The following is a 15188-nucleotide window of genomic DNA, read 5'->3' on the forward strand; positions in this document are numbered from 1 at the left end:
CAGTATGATGAATGATTTACCTGTTATGATGTTGTGGTTGTAATTGGTGTTTGTTATACATATATTGTTGATGTAAAATATGTATTTTATTATGGTTGAGAAATAGCATAACTGTGTATGGCTATTGATTATTGTGGTGATTGATGATTATGACATTTGGTTGATTTATGTGGGTGATGAGCATGTTATGGTTGATACATGCATTTCTTAATCATTATGTGGCTGATCCTTGACGATGGTGGATCAGTGGTAGCTAATTCCCATTGTGTGGAATTAGTGAGTGGGTGTTGCTGTATCCTTGACGATGGTGGATCGGTGAGATGGGTTATCCCAGATTTTGGTACCACATGCATATAGTTGCATCTACATTAGGTTACTTGTGTTATTATAACATGAATGGAAGATTGTCCAATGTTATAATATGTGATGATTTTGTAATGGTTATGATTTGTTTGGATGAATTATGGTGTTGTCTCTTGGTAATGTATTCTATTTGTTGTTGTGTGTTGATGAGTACTTCCTGACAATCTGGATATAATGAAATTGGATGAATAATGTGACTATGATGTGTTATTGTTTATGATTCGATAACATTTGTTAATTGTGAATGAGACTCACCCTTACTTTGATGATTTCAGATTGGCGAGTAGCGGCTTTTGGCTCGGTGAGGATTAGCTCATGAGTCAGTTTATTTGGTATAGCGTCGGTGTCATGCTCTGATATTGTAACACTGGGGGAACGTTAGTTTAGAGTTTATGATGATACTCTATTTTGTTGTTATTGGAGTAATTTTGTGAGATATTGCATAGATGATGTTATGCTTATCTGTTGGTTATTGTTCCGCTGTATAGAAACATGATTCTGTTAAATGGATGATTTTCCCCTAAGTGAAGCATGACAATTGATTTATGATAATTTGTTTTAAATTGAATTGTGGCACCCTTGTTTTCATGTTTTACTCTGAATTATTTTATTAATTTCCGCGGGGTTTAGAAGGGTGTTACAATAGTGGTATCAGAGCAGGTCGGTCCGTCCGGCCAATTGTCGAGTCAGTTGAGTTGCACGACGGTTGAATACTGTCGGCATATTATCCCTTGGTACGCGACATGTGAGTGAATCACTGTCGGTACTTTGTTGTTTGTTGTGGAAGTTGGTTTGAAACAAGTGGGGGAGAAGTTTCACTTCTCAGTTATGTTTCAGTTGTAAGATGATTGATTCAGTCGGCTGCTGTTGGCAACAGTGCAAGCATTGTTGGAGTTGTTGTTTTCCGAATCGAAGGTGACTTGGAATTAAGACTTGGCTGGTAATTAAGTTGGAGCATATTGAAGGAGGATGATTATATGCAATTGATGATTATTTGTAGGAGAGGAAAATTAGAAAGTTGTAATGTATCAGCTCTGCTGGTGTGCTGCGAAGTTGTCAGTTGTGTAGCCTTACACCTCGGAAGAGGGTCAGCTGCAAGTTGCAAAGAGGATTGATGTTGTAATGTTTCAGAAATCGAACTTCGGCGATAGGATGTGTTGCTCAAGTCATAAGAATGTTTGAAAGTGAAGAGATACGATAAGGGGCTGTTTGGAATGTGATAGAGTTGAAGAGAATGAGTTTTGGAGAGAGATTTTCGTAAGCAAAACGCAGGAAAATTGCTGAATAGCTGCGGAACTTCAAAAATTCATAACTGGAGTTCTGGACATCCGAATTGAGTTCCGTTTGAAGCGTCGGAAAGCTAACGAGATGAACTTTGTTATAAAATGGTTGCAGCAGCTGTAACATAATTAATTGTGACAGGATGACGTTGGAAGGAGGCGAAGTTACGGTTACTCTTGTTCTTATAACTAGACTTGTTTATTGGTACTGCACGGGATGTCAGTGTCAGTGTTGAACGGATTGAAGGAACGATTAGAAGGTTGTTGAGAAGTGATTTTAAGAATTGAATATGCCATTTGAAGAGATTTGAGAATACCGTATAGAGAGTGTCGGGGCATGATGTCGGTGTTGGATTTTCGGACAACGATTGGAAAATTCATATCTTGAGTTCCGAGTGTCGGATTAACGTGCCGTTTGAACCTATGAAGAGGAGGGATTATGTTCTACATTATGGGAGAGTTATAAATACAGTAGAGGTGATCCTATGAGAAGATATTCTGAATTCAGTTAAGGAAGCATGAAATTTGTTGAATAGGAATGCCTACTACCGTGATCATTCGAACGGAGTTGAGTAAGACATGTTGTTGATGAATAAGTCGATGAGATATTCGGTAATAAAGATGATTTGAGTACCGATGGATTTTAGTGAGAAGCGAATTAGTAGTAAAGATGGGATAAACTTTAGAACTATTGGAATCGTATTTGTGATGGCCAGGTAACGATAAGTATAAAAGAAGAATTTTAGAGAATTTCTGACACTTATTGAATGTAAGGAAGACCTTGTTGAGATGTTGAGTGGGATGATATTTGGGCATGAAAGATGTCATAGAATTTGGAGCAAAACCACGAGTTATGAATGTTGAGTTACTGCTTGAGTAGAAAGTCTTTAAATATGTCGGTGCTAATGGTGAATGAGTTGGATTTGATTGGACAATTTTGAGACTTGAGTTGGTATGTGAAGGAACTCCTAATAGTGTTAGATTGGGTATGCTAAAGATGACTAATGGCATTCTTGACGAGATTAGAGAAGGTCAGCAAGATGATGTGAGTTGATCGATAAGTTGACTTTGAATTACCAAGGTAAAGGCGGTGAATTCAGAATCGACGAGAATAATATAATGAGGTTAGTGATTGGATTGTGTTCCTGATGTTTTTGAGTTTCGGAAGAATATTCTAGAAGAAGGACACCGTAGTGGATTATTGAACTACGACGATGTTAATGAGTTGGGTGTAAACTCGGAAAGGACACTGTTATGTAGTAACGACAGTTTATGCTTAAATATGGTTGTCGGCTATCTATTGACAAATTGAGGACTTGATCACCCTTAATCTCTTGTTGGTAGTAGACGGAAATCATATAAATGAGATGAACTTGTTTTGTTACCTTAATGGTATAAGATGTGATGAATACTAAGCCGTGAAGAATAATCACTCGCTATGTGTGTCTCATCAGTCGTGTTATCCTCACCAGTCGTAAGCCGCTACACTTTAATCTGAAAAATAACAACAGTAAGGGTGAGTCTCATCCATAATTAAACAATGTTATCAGTTCATAAACGATAAAACATCAACAGTATAATATCCATCCAATAGCAAATACATTCAGATTATATACACATCCACCAATCACGACTATTAATCAAACATACAACATTATAACATTGGACCACTTCCATTCATGTTATAATGATTCATACACCTAATGCAATGCAACTACATGCATGTGGTAGCCAGGGCCGGCCCTGGGCCAGGGCAAGCAGGCCCACAGCCCAGGGCCTCAAAAAAATGGGGGCCTCAAATTGGGAGGTGTAGCTGAAAAATAATAATACTGAAATAATAAAATATATTTGTTTTAGCGAAAATAAAGTACAACAGTTGGTTGTGGCCCAGCGGATTTGTCAAAGCTTAGGGGGCGTACACTTATCAGTTCGAGTCCTGCAGACTGCCAATTGTTAATTTTTTAGCTCAGTGGTATATCTACAATTCATAACTCCCAAAATCTCTAAGTAGTAAATAAATATGGCAATAAATTTTGATTCATAAGAATATGGAGAGATAAAAAATCATTTTAATTTAATTAATTATGCCTTAGTGTCATAACTCTCTCAATCTAACTAATTAGTGTTCCTTAAATTTTAATTATAAAATAATTTGTATATATTCAATTAAAATTTATAATTATATTTTAAATCTAAAAATTTATTTTTGATGATTATTTATTTCAAATTTATAATTTTATTTTAATTTATTTTAGTATAAAATTTAAAAATAATTTATATGTTATAATTAAATATTTAAAAGTTTGTCATATAATTACCTCATTTATTATTGAATTTTTACGTATTAGGGTCAGGACAAGGTTTACCTCTACTCCTACATTTTTTAGTCATATGATTTGGTTTTCCGCAAGTAAAGCAAGAGAAAACGTCTATTTTATTTTTTTTTGAGATGGTTGATATTGCCTAGAAGATTCTCATTTTCAATTCACTTAATTATATTTCGATTTTGAATTCTTTAAATCTGCGTTGAAAATCTTTTTATTGTTTGAAACAACCAAGACATTATATTTTTTATCTTGTCTATGAGATTCTTCTTCGTTTTGGAGACGAGTGGTCTATTTTTTGTTATGAGTCCATTTATTTGTTTGCCCCGGGCCTCCAAAAAGTCGGGACCGGCCCTGGTGGTAGCAAACATGGGATTCACATATCTCACTGATCCACCATCATCAAGGATATGGCTACCTCCATCGCTAATTCCACGCAATGGGATTTAGTGACCGCTGATCCATCTCCATCGGAATACAACCACCATATGATTAAGAAATGCATGCATCATCTATCACATGCTAATCACCACTTCAATCATATGAACAACATTATCATAATTGAATTCGTCACACAGTGAAAACGATAATAACACCTTTCACAATCGTGTACCAAGTACAACAAACTAACACAACAACAACAGGGGATTTACAACATCACCACACCACATACAACACATCCATCGCAATTCGTCATTTCGAGAAATACCGGGTTTATAAAATAAAAATTAGCTACTGCTCTTTGGGTTATTTAAATAGGTAGAAAATAAAATTATCGACTCGACGTCCAAAACAGCACCCAAAACGGACTTACGGTTCAAAAGATATGAGTTTTATAAAAATAATTATTTTTCAAAAACATACAGCGGTAACCGATTGCTCAAATGCCAGTAACCGGTTACTGCATCTCACATAAACCAGAATTCTGCTTTTAATAGGGGTAACCGATTACCTCCCTTTCAATAACCGGTTACTTCCTCCCAGACAACAACAAATACATTTTCAAACAGTGATAACCGATTACCCTACTCCCGGTAACCGATTACCTCGTACCTGCAACCCCAAAAACCAGTTTTTACAGCAACTTAAGCTCCCCAAACACCACCCAATTGAACCATTACGATTGTACATGAAAAACATAGCAAATTTATAGGTAATACATGTTATATCATCAATCAAACAACACATCCAACATCATCAATCATCACAAACATGTATTTACACATAATTTATCAAATCGGACCTAAATGTTCAAAACCCCAACCTAGAATCCATTTCTCTATCGAATCAATACCATACAATATCAATCCTATCATCTACAACCCGATAATAGAGGTTAATTGGAAGAGTCCCCCTTACCTTAGAGTTTGGGATCCTTGAAAGCTCTCTTCCTCTTCTTTTCCTCTTTCGCACTCTCATGTTCTCTGCCTTCTCTCTACTTTGCTCTTCTCCCCCCTTTTTGGCTTTCTATTTCTTTTTCACAAATTTCCTTTATTTTATGAAAATGAATTAGTAGTTAGTTGGGCCAATGTCACTTAACACCCCTTCTCTGCTAACTTCACCACAAGCCCAACAACACTCGTCCCCATAATTCTTCCAATTTTGATTTAATCACTGAATAAGTTAGTAAATCTAAATAATTAGATTAAAAACTCAATTAAATTAATTTACGAAATTACGGATGTTACAGAATTCATGATTCTAACTTTGATGTCGACGCGCTGATGACATGTTTGATTCTATTTCTCTTTTTCAAATTTCAATTCATGAGTTCGTTTTATATGTTTACTTTTTAAATTTAACTGATGTCGAAAGGTGTTGAACATGAGGTTGTTTTCAAATGAAGATACTAGTAAAGAATGGGATCATAATTTCATGCAGAATAATTATCAAGTTTTTTAGTTGGTAAAATATGCAATAAGTTGTAAATTAAGTTTTTATCCAAACAAGACCTTAGGCTATGAGTAATTATGTGAAAATGTTTGGTTATGCTTAGTTAAGTTGTTTATTCAAACATGGTCTAATTGATTGATTATGGGTTTGTACAATGAGTCGGTTTATGTTGTATGTATTCTTAAAGGATAAGAAGTCAGATTTCCATGTGCCAATGGCGGCTCAAAGAGCCAAGCCCTTCTATGCCTCTTTAGTGGACAGGTTTGGGAATGCTTATAACTCTTATGCAATCAAGGTGTGCTATCCGTTTTTTGTTATAAAACTTCTTAAAAGTTGTATAGGAATACATACATGGTTTTTTATCCTGCAAGAGCCTCCTAAGCTTGTGTGTAGGTAATAACCATATGAACATTTTCTTATCTCTATGTATCAATAGAAAGTTCTATAAATTCTTGGAAAGATGAAGTGGATAACTACTGCAGTTTATGAACATATGCATCTAAATTCAAATAAAATATATTGAAAAATAATCTTATTAGTATCTTTGCACCATTCTCAACAAGAAACATACCAAGTGATGTTTCATGTTTCAAATTATTTGAATATAGTCTCTGATTTAATTCTGGAAGCCCTTAATAGACATGTGGAGAACATATATGTTATCCTGTTTGTAAGCAAGGAAAGTTTAAAGACAACTAACTATAGTCACATATATTGAATTTACTATTCTCTATTGTGATAACCTGAGTGTCATTCATATTGAAGGTAACCACATGTTCCATGAAAGTTGTGACAAATGTTTTTGAGAGAAGATTAAGGTGTTCCATACTCCTCGTAGATTAAGGTGTTGCGAGGAGATTTCTTAGTTTGTAAGAAAATTAGTACCTCACAAATCTTTATTTTTTGTAAATATTGCAATTTGGTAAGTACAACTATCATGCTCATAAAAATTTAAAAGTAATGCGCCGCAACATCACATGAAACTGATTTATTTTCTGAAACGTTGTTGTGTAATCATAATTGCCGGAACCTTTTTCTCATTGGGAAAAAAAGAGGTGATCTGAAGATTTTATGGACAAGACGAGAACCAGAAAGGCATTGTCCTCATATTCAAGAAGTCAACCAACCAATCAGTTAACCACCATTGATTTCCAACAAAATTGTATCTTTAGTTTAGGAGATTGTGTTAACACATTAACACTATAAATAAAACAAAATGTGATTTTGATGTATTTCAGTTTTTTAATAATATTATAATTATGGAAAATGCTAATTAGTAAGAAAGTATGAAAGCAAGAAAGACAAGAATTAAATCTTAACCATTCATTACCACTACCCCATGATCCGTATTAAAAAATAAATTAAATTTAAAATTAATTTAAAATTATTCTCTAAAATGACAATTGTTCATTCTTGTATTTCTTATTCAAATAATTCTTACTATATAACATTGCTCTATAATTATTTACAATCTAGCCTAACTACTATTTATTAGAATTGATTATAAATAAAATTATTTGATCTACTATGATTAGTTTGATTAGAAATAATGATAAATATAAGATTAAAATAGGCATCAAATTTACTTTAAACATTAGCTTGAGATTTATTAGGATATTTTTGGGGCTATATTGCAGCTGTATAGCTGAGAAACATAAAATTAAGGCCGACATTTTGCCATCTTTTAGTTGTGGTTTAGCTAGAAGTTTTTTAAAATTATATTGAATTTTGCCAGTAAATTTTGACCAAGATAATTAGTCACTCAATCCATGCTACGGCCTATATTGTGGTTAATCCATAATAAATCTCCAACTAACATAATTTAATTGAGATTAGCTACGAAATAACTATTGTTTATTTCGTAGCTAATTGTTGATTTTCTTGTAGTGTTCTTTGAACTTTTTTGTTATTTAAATTCATTATTATTAATTTTAGGGTTAATGAACTTTTTGGTCCCTCTAAATATTGCAAATTTCGTTTTTAGTCCCTCCAAAATTTTCCTTTAAGAAATCGTCGCTTCAAAAATTTTCGTCTAAACTATTGGTCCCTAACGTCAAATTTGCTAGAGATTAGCTACGACTTTAGCCACCGATTAGCTACGAAATTTGACGTTAGGGACCAATTGTTTGGAAGAAAAATTTTGAAGGGACGATTTCTTGAAGGGAAAATTTGGAGGGACTAAAAACAAAATTTGAAATATTTAAAGGGACGAAAAAGTTTATTAACCCTTAATTTTATTATTTTTACCTTTTTAAATAATTAAATTAAATCAGATTTTCAAAATTGTGTTTTTTTTAAATATAATTCTAATTTAAATTTTTAGATTAAATTGAAGATTATTTTGTAATTAATCTTAGCAAATCTAATATGAACTAATAATGTAAAGAAAAGGTAATAATTAAAAAATGTTGAAACCAAACTAATTATTAATCAATAACATTAATACACAAAAACAAAAACAAAAAATACTTAAGGTTTATATTTTTAGGATAGATATATTAGAATTCTTGATCAGTCTCATATAAATTGAGATAGACGGAGACTATTATTTTAAAAGGGTTTAACAAGACGTGTGGATTTGATTTGCTCTATTTATAATAAATAAGATTTGTTTATTAAATTAAAATCTTTGGATTCTTCTATTATTCTATTAAAAAATTTAGGTGAAATTTTATATGAATCAAATTTAATGATATATGATGTAAAAAAAATTAAATTAAATCAAATCGATGGATTTGATTATTTATTAATAATAATCAAATCAACAAAAAAATTAAAAACAAAAGTAAATAATAATCAAATCATCAAAATAATTTAAAACTTTATTTCTATATTTATTACATATAAAAATTTCCATGAATATATTTCTAAATATTAGTATCTTTACCAAAAATCTAAGTCTAATAACATAATCCAAAATTGATTTTATTTATATGCTTGAGAAAGATATATCATTGATAACTCAAAACAATATCAATAATTAGTCTAGAATAGAATAGTATTTAAAAGAAAATTAGGGTTAAGAACATTACACATCTTGGTTTGTTTTCTTAAAGAAATTAATCATAATTTCTCATGGATCAAAATTGTTATTTGCTTTTACGACTTTGGTTAACCCCATATAATCACCAACTATTTTCTTTGGAAAGTGGCTCTTCTCCAAAGCAAGTTTCTACATCTTTTCCAAATCTCTCCCATCATATTATTTCCAATTCTTGTAACGGTTTAATATGTTTGTATACTGATTTTTCTTGTGGAAGAGATGTTTTTCTATGCAACCCTACAACAAAGGAGACGAGGCTTCTTCCATCGTCATCTTTGGCCATAAAAACAAAAGATGGCATGATACTAGGAGTTGGAATGGGACATGATCATAGAAACAAAGATTTAATTAAGGTTGTTAGGATGTGGATTAGCTACCACAAATGCCGTTGTAAGAACTATATTGTTGAAGAATATGATTTAAGAAGTGATTCTTGGAGAATAATTGAAAGTGCCAACCCATGGAGTTGTGAGTTTGAAACTTCTTCTTTTGCAATGCATTGTAGAGGGGTTTATTATTGGTGGGGAATGGTTAAAGGCTTGAGTACAACAATTGTTACATTGGATGTGGGAGGTGGGTTTCTTAACAAGGTGGCATTGCCAAAAGATGTTGATATTAGTACTTCAAGTGGAAGATATTTGGGTGTTTTGAATGAATGTATAACATTGGTTTGTCGTAATTGTTGTGATCAAAATTCGAACTTTGATATTTGGGCGAAGAATGGAGGTGGTAATGTGGATTCTTGTTGGACCAAAGTTCGAACTATAGAGAATAGTTCACCTTGTGTTCCATTAGTATTTTGGAAGGGAAGAGAGCTTCTTCTAAAAATGTTTGATAAGGTGAGATCTTATAATGTTGATACGAAGGAAATTCGTAATGTCAATTTTGAGAATGAAGACAGAGGAATTGTTGATATATGTGAAGCTATATTTTGCGAGAAGAGTCAAATTTCAGTTAAATCTCTACCAACAGTGATTTAAGGCAAAAAGAAGTCATCTCCTTTAATATCATTTTTTTTATTAATTACTCAATCTTATATTTTTTTTATGTTGATTTTGCAATTTTAGAAATTGATTCATAATGTAATTATGTTTTTTTTATTATTGACAATGAATAAATTAATTTAGCTACGTCTTTATACTGCTTCCATATATATTGAAAAATTCATCTATCTCGAGGCCTTCATGAGATTTCCAAAAATTGAGCATACTTGAGATCAAATGTCATTTCCTCGTCGCATAAGATGAAAAAGTTATGAAATCAGAATTATAATTAAGTAAAAAATATAATAATATTAGTTTTGTTTTTGTTGCAGAGTACAGTGACTAAAATTAAAGTTTTATTAAAAAATTATGTATAGGAAAAAGTTTTTCAATAATATTTTTTTAAATCACTTTAATTTCAACAGATAGAAAAAAATTGAAAATAAAAATCTTCAAAAGTTTTAATATTTATTTAAAAGAAAATGTTATTTAAAAAATAAATTAAAGGTTTTTTAATCAATTTTTATTTTGGAAATTTATAAGTTGGCACAAACGCTGGTTACCATAAATTTATTTTTACATTTTAAATATATAAATTGGAACTAAATTTTCAAAAGTCATACTAATTGATATATATATATATATATATATATATATATATATATATATATATATATATATATATATATATATATATTACTTCCATATTTTTTATTTTCCAAGTATAACGGAGTAGTTTTATTTATATGCATATCTTTTTATTTTAAAATAATATATTTATATTCAAGAAATTTAAAATATTTAAATTAAAAATAAAAGTAGTAAGTCAACCTACTCTAATAGATATGGCTCTATTTGGCATGCCACTTTTTGAGCTTATGTCTTATAGCTTATAGCTTATAAGCTCATATAACAATAAAAGACCTGTTTGGTAACGGTCTTTTCATTACGAGCTTATAGCTTATTTTACTAGCTTATAGCTTATTTTTCAGACGCTATTTCAAATAGCGTTTTAGCTTATAGCTTATAGCTTAACATTTTTTCTTCCATTTTTACCCTTATTATTTTAACTAAAATCCACTTTTACCCTCTATAATTTATTTTAGTTTAAAATAAAATAATTATATATTAAATGTCCTTTATGTCATTTTAATTAATCAGCTAGTTGAACCGCTAATTTTACCAAACACTTCAATCAGCTTATCAACTATAAGTTATCAGTCATCAGCTATAAGCTATAAGCTATCAGTCATCAGCCATCAGCCATAAGCTATTAGCTATAAGCTAGCTTATCAGTCAACTGCTATTTTTACCAAACAGAGCCAAAATTGAAGAGATTCCACTAAAAAAATTCTTTGGGATAGAACAGGGGCAACTAAGAATTTTAATTTGATTTTGAGATAAAATATAGGTTAATAGTAATTAATCCCCCTTGTATTGTTTGCAAATTTTGCTTTTTTTCTTCCCTACTTTTTGACAGCCATTTTTTCAAAAAAAACGTTGTTAAAATTTGCCTTTAACAACGGTGGAAGGTAAACCGAAACACACTCATTTACATGGGTGAATTACTATTAACCCTAAAATATAATTAGGTGAAATTTTAAAAATATGGATAGTTAGTTTAATTGGATTTAAATGACTCGATAGAAAAATATGATGATATTCAATCCACTTTAATAAAATTTAGATTCATTTTTTAATGTCAAACTTATAATTTAAAAAAAAAAGTTATTAAATATTGATAATATAAATATATGATTAACTAATAGAATGATACAAAATGTTGCATAAATACTATCAATTAACATTATTGAATAACAATTATCAATTATGGAATAATAGGTACGATTAACAACAATCAAAATTTAGATTCATTTTTAAATATGAAAATTACAATTTAAAAAATTATATTAAATATTAAATAGAAAGATATGGTTAACTAAAATAATTGATACAAATTTTGCATATATACTCCCAATTAACATTATTGAATAATATGAAAAGATATGATTAACTAATAGAAATATAATATACTAAAAAAATTAACATTATTGAATACAATCAATTATTTTTTTAAAATAAAAAAAAGTATTCAAATATAAATAATTATGCTTATTTTAATTTTGTAAAAAAGTTCATAGTTTTATCAAATTTAAACCAAGTTTATAAAAAAGCTTTAAAAATATTTAGTTGCCTTGTGATTTTGAATTTGTTTAATTAATTTATAACTTTTATTTAGATCTAAATATGACATAGCACCTAAAATTAAACTCTTTGATACAACTTTTAATAAAATTATTTATATGCAAATCCTACAACATTTAATATTTAAGAAATAACTTCTCAATAATAAATTAAATCCATTGATTTGATTCATTATCTTCTCTTTTTCAAATAATAATAAAAAATAGATTTTTTAAAATTAAAAGCAAATCAAATTCATAAAATATTCAATTTGTAAAAGATTTTCACAAATCAAATCAAATTCATAAAATATTCAATTTATAAAAGATTTTCACAAAATTGAGAATATAAAAATCCCCTACCTCTATTCATAAATCAGTTGACATCACTATTTCTTTCTTCTCTCATGTAAGTATACATTCCTTTTCTCTACATTATCAACTTTTCTTTTCTCCCAAAATAGTATCTTCATGTTAATTAATGGTTTAAGGTTTTATTAGTTCTTTACTTACCTTTTTTTCTTGAGTAAATTGAAAATAACAACAAATAATGATTTTGTAGAAATATAAAGAGATGGAGAATTTTGGAATTCATGGTTCTAATGTGAAGTTTGGAATGACCGATGAACAAGTCGAAACTCTTCGAAAACAAATTGCAGTTTACGCATACATCTCTGAATTACTCATTCATAAACACAAACACTCTTCTGCTCGCCAACATCTCACTAATGGTAAGTTTGAACGCTTTTATTGCTATTAGAAAGAGTACTCTTTTCGTTTTGAAAGAGTACGCTTTTATCAAATTTTAATTATTATAAATGAGTTTATGTTTCGTTTTGATTGTCAGATGTTGGGGTGAGAATGTTTTGTGACTCAAAATTGATCGACAAATTAAGTTTTAGGCAGCGTTGGAAAGCAACAACTCCACAAATTCAAGCTTTGGAGCAAATATATGCAGCTAATCCGAGGAAGCCTCCAAATAAGGAAATCATAAAGAAGATAACCATTGATTTAAGCAAGTATGGGAAAATTTCTGAGAGCAATGTATATAATTGGTTTCAGAATAGACGTGCTAGGGAAAAGAAGTATAGTAGTGTTGATGCAAAATCAAAAGTAGAAACTACAATTGATTCCAAAGGTAAGATGATTGAACCGGATGAGCTTGCGGCCTTACCTAAAGAAAATTTAGGTCACCAAAACACTCAACTGGATTCTGACTTTTTACCGTACTTTAATCCAGAAATAGATGACAGTTTTGCGATATTCTAAAAATTATGATCTTATGCTTGATTTTCATGAAATCCTATAGAAACTTTGATCCCGCATTTGTTAATTTATTTTAAATATTATGAATAATTTTTTATTATTTTTACTTCTAATAATATCTCAAGCTCAAATTTTTTATTATAGTATTTTTAATCTTTTAGCTTAATATATTAATTAGGCCAATGTGATGCTCGTTTTTCCTTTCATTATTATATATTCATTATCCATATCTTTAGTCAATAATATTGAATAGTTATTGTTATAATAATCATATTAAATATTTTATTATCTAAGCTTTTTATATATAAAAAATTAAATTTAAATTTTATATTTACTATCCTAATAAACTAATCATATTGTTTTTCAATAAAATATAACGATTCGAAAAAATCGTAGTGATTATTATAAAAAATAATAATAATAATAATAATAATAATAATAAGGGATAGGATCAAATGACACCAAGGTGTTAAAGTTTAATTTGACACCAAATCTCAACCGTTAAAAGAATTGATTTAACGGTGATACTAAATAGCCTATTTTTTAGGAGAAAAATATGCTATGTGTTTTTTTATTATTATTTTATTTTATTTATCACCGTTAGATCAATTCTTTTAACGGTTGAGATTTTGGTGTCAAATTAAACTTTGACACCTTATTGTCATTTGATCCTATCCCTAATAATAATAATAATAAGGGAAAAGCTAACATGTGCCCCAAAGGCACAAGTTAATGATATATTTATATAAATTTTTTCTTAGAATTTGTGCATTTGTGCATTCAATGTATCGAAACTTTAAATATGACTTTATTGTACTTAATTATATTTAAATTTTTTTAATTATAGTATGCTTAACATGTGCCCTTAGGGCACATGTTAGCATGACCCTAATAATAATAATAATAATAATAATAATAATAATAATAATAATAATAATATTATGAATTCATTTTGGATTTGATTTGATTATTGTGTGAACTTTAAAATTAATTACTACTTCAAATTATCTTTTGATTTGGTCATCATAATTTTTTTATCAAAAATCCTTTCATAACCACCTAAATCTTAAAATCTATTACTTTACATTCTCTTTTAATTTAATTATGTAATTTTAGAAAAAACTAATAACCAAATATTTTATATTCAAAAACTACTATATTTTTTCTTAATTTCTCCATCCCACCGAAAATCGTAGAAGTGGAGAACAGCTTTTTTTTTCAAATGAAAAAAAAAAATGAACAATTTCATTAAGTTTTCTCTTCTCTTCTTAATTTATTTCCATTCTTGTTATGTTTAATAAATCAGAAAATATATTATTAATGATATGTATTTTTTTTTTTTGACAAAAAAAAGTGTATTCTTTTATAAATCGTAGGTTTCATCACTAAAAATAATACATTATTTAAACTTTTTAATGATAGATGGAATAAATCTATTAGGATTACATTTCAAATCTTAATTACTGCATTTTTTTTCTTATTTTTCAATTGACTTAGAATCAAGCGTTATATTAGTTTAGTTGGCGCTTTTTTCTTCTTTTTTATTTCTTTTAAATTATAAAATTAATTTTTGTTGGATGAAAAAGAAATATTTAATACCAAAAAATTACAATAATTATTTATAAACAAAAATATTGATTTCACTTAATTAATTACTTAAATATTTCATGTCAATTGACCCTTGTTTTTTCTAAATTTTTCATTTGTCTATTCTCTGGATTAGTTTCCCAATCGGAGGGGAATATCATTTGCATAAATTTTTCAGAATATGTCGCTTTTCTAATTTTTTTAATTTAAAATTTATATATTTTCTCAGTTGACCTTAATACCCGATATATATATATATATATATA

The 15188-nt window shown here is 29.2% G+C and overlaps 2 protein-coding genes across 2 annotated transcripts; both read left to right on the top strand.

Annotated features, from left to right (window-relative positions):
- The first annotated feature begins 8935 nt into the window (after positions 1-8935).
- Positions 8936-9883, top strand: LOC131635805 (uncharacterized). The gene has a single exon (XM_058906450.1). The coding sequence runs from the start codon at positions 8936-8938 to the stop codon at positions 9881-9883; it is 948 nt and encodes a 315-aa protein (XP_058762433.1).
- A 2760-nt stretch (positions 9884-12643) lies between these two features.
- On the top strand, positions 12644-13338 carry LOC131635806 (WUSCHEL-related homeobox 13-like). Its single transcript, XM_058906451.1, has 2 exons — positions 12644-12800; positions 12917-13338. The coding sequence occupies exons 1-2, from the start codon at positions 12644-12646 to the stop codon at positions 13336-13338; spliced, it is 579 nt and encodes a 192-aa protein (XP_058762434.1).
- Positions 13339-15188: the final 1850 nt, after the last annotated feature.

Source organism: Vicia villosa, unplaced genomic scaffold (genome assembly GCF_029867415.1).
Source record: "Vicia villosa cultivar HV-30 ecotype Madison, WI unplaced genomic scaffold, Vvil1.0 ctg.001554F_1_1, whole genome shotgun sequence".
Taxonomy (NCBI): Eukaryota; Viridiplantae; Streptophyta; class Magnoliopsida; order Fabales; family Fabaceae; genus Vicia; species Vicia villosa.

Excerpts from the sequence above, each read along its gene's own strand:
- LOC131635806 (XM_058906451.1), top strand. The coding sequence starts at position 12,644 with ATGGAGAATTTTGGAATTCATGGTTCTAATGTGAAGTTTGGAATGACC. Across the intron at positions 12,801-12,916 it reads TCGCCAACATCTCACTAATG|ATGTTGGGGTGAGAATGTTT; the intron begins GTAAGTTTGAAC and ends TTTGATTGTCAG.
- LOC131635805 (XM_058906450.1), top strand. The coding sequence starts at position 8,936 with ATGGATCAAAATTGTTATTTGCTTTTACGACTTTGGTTAACCCCATAT.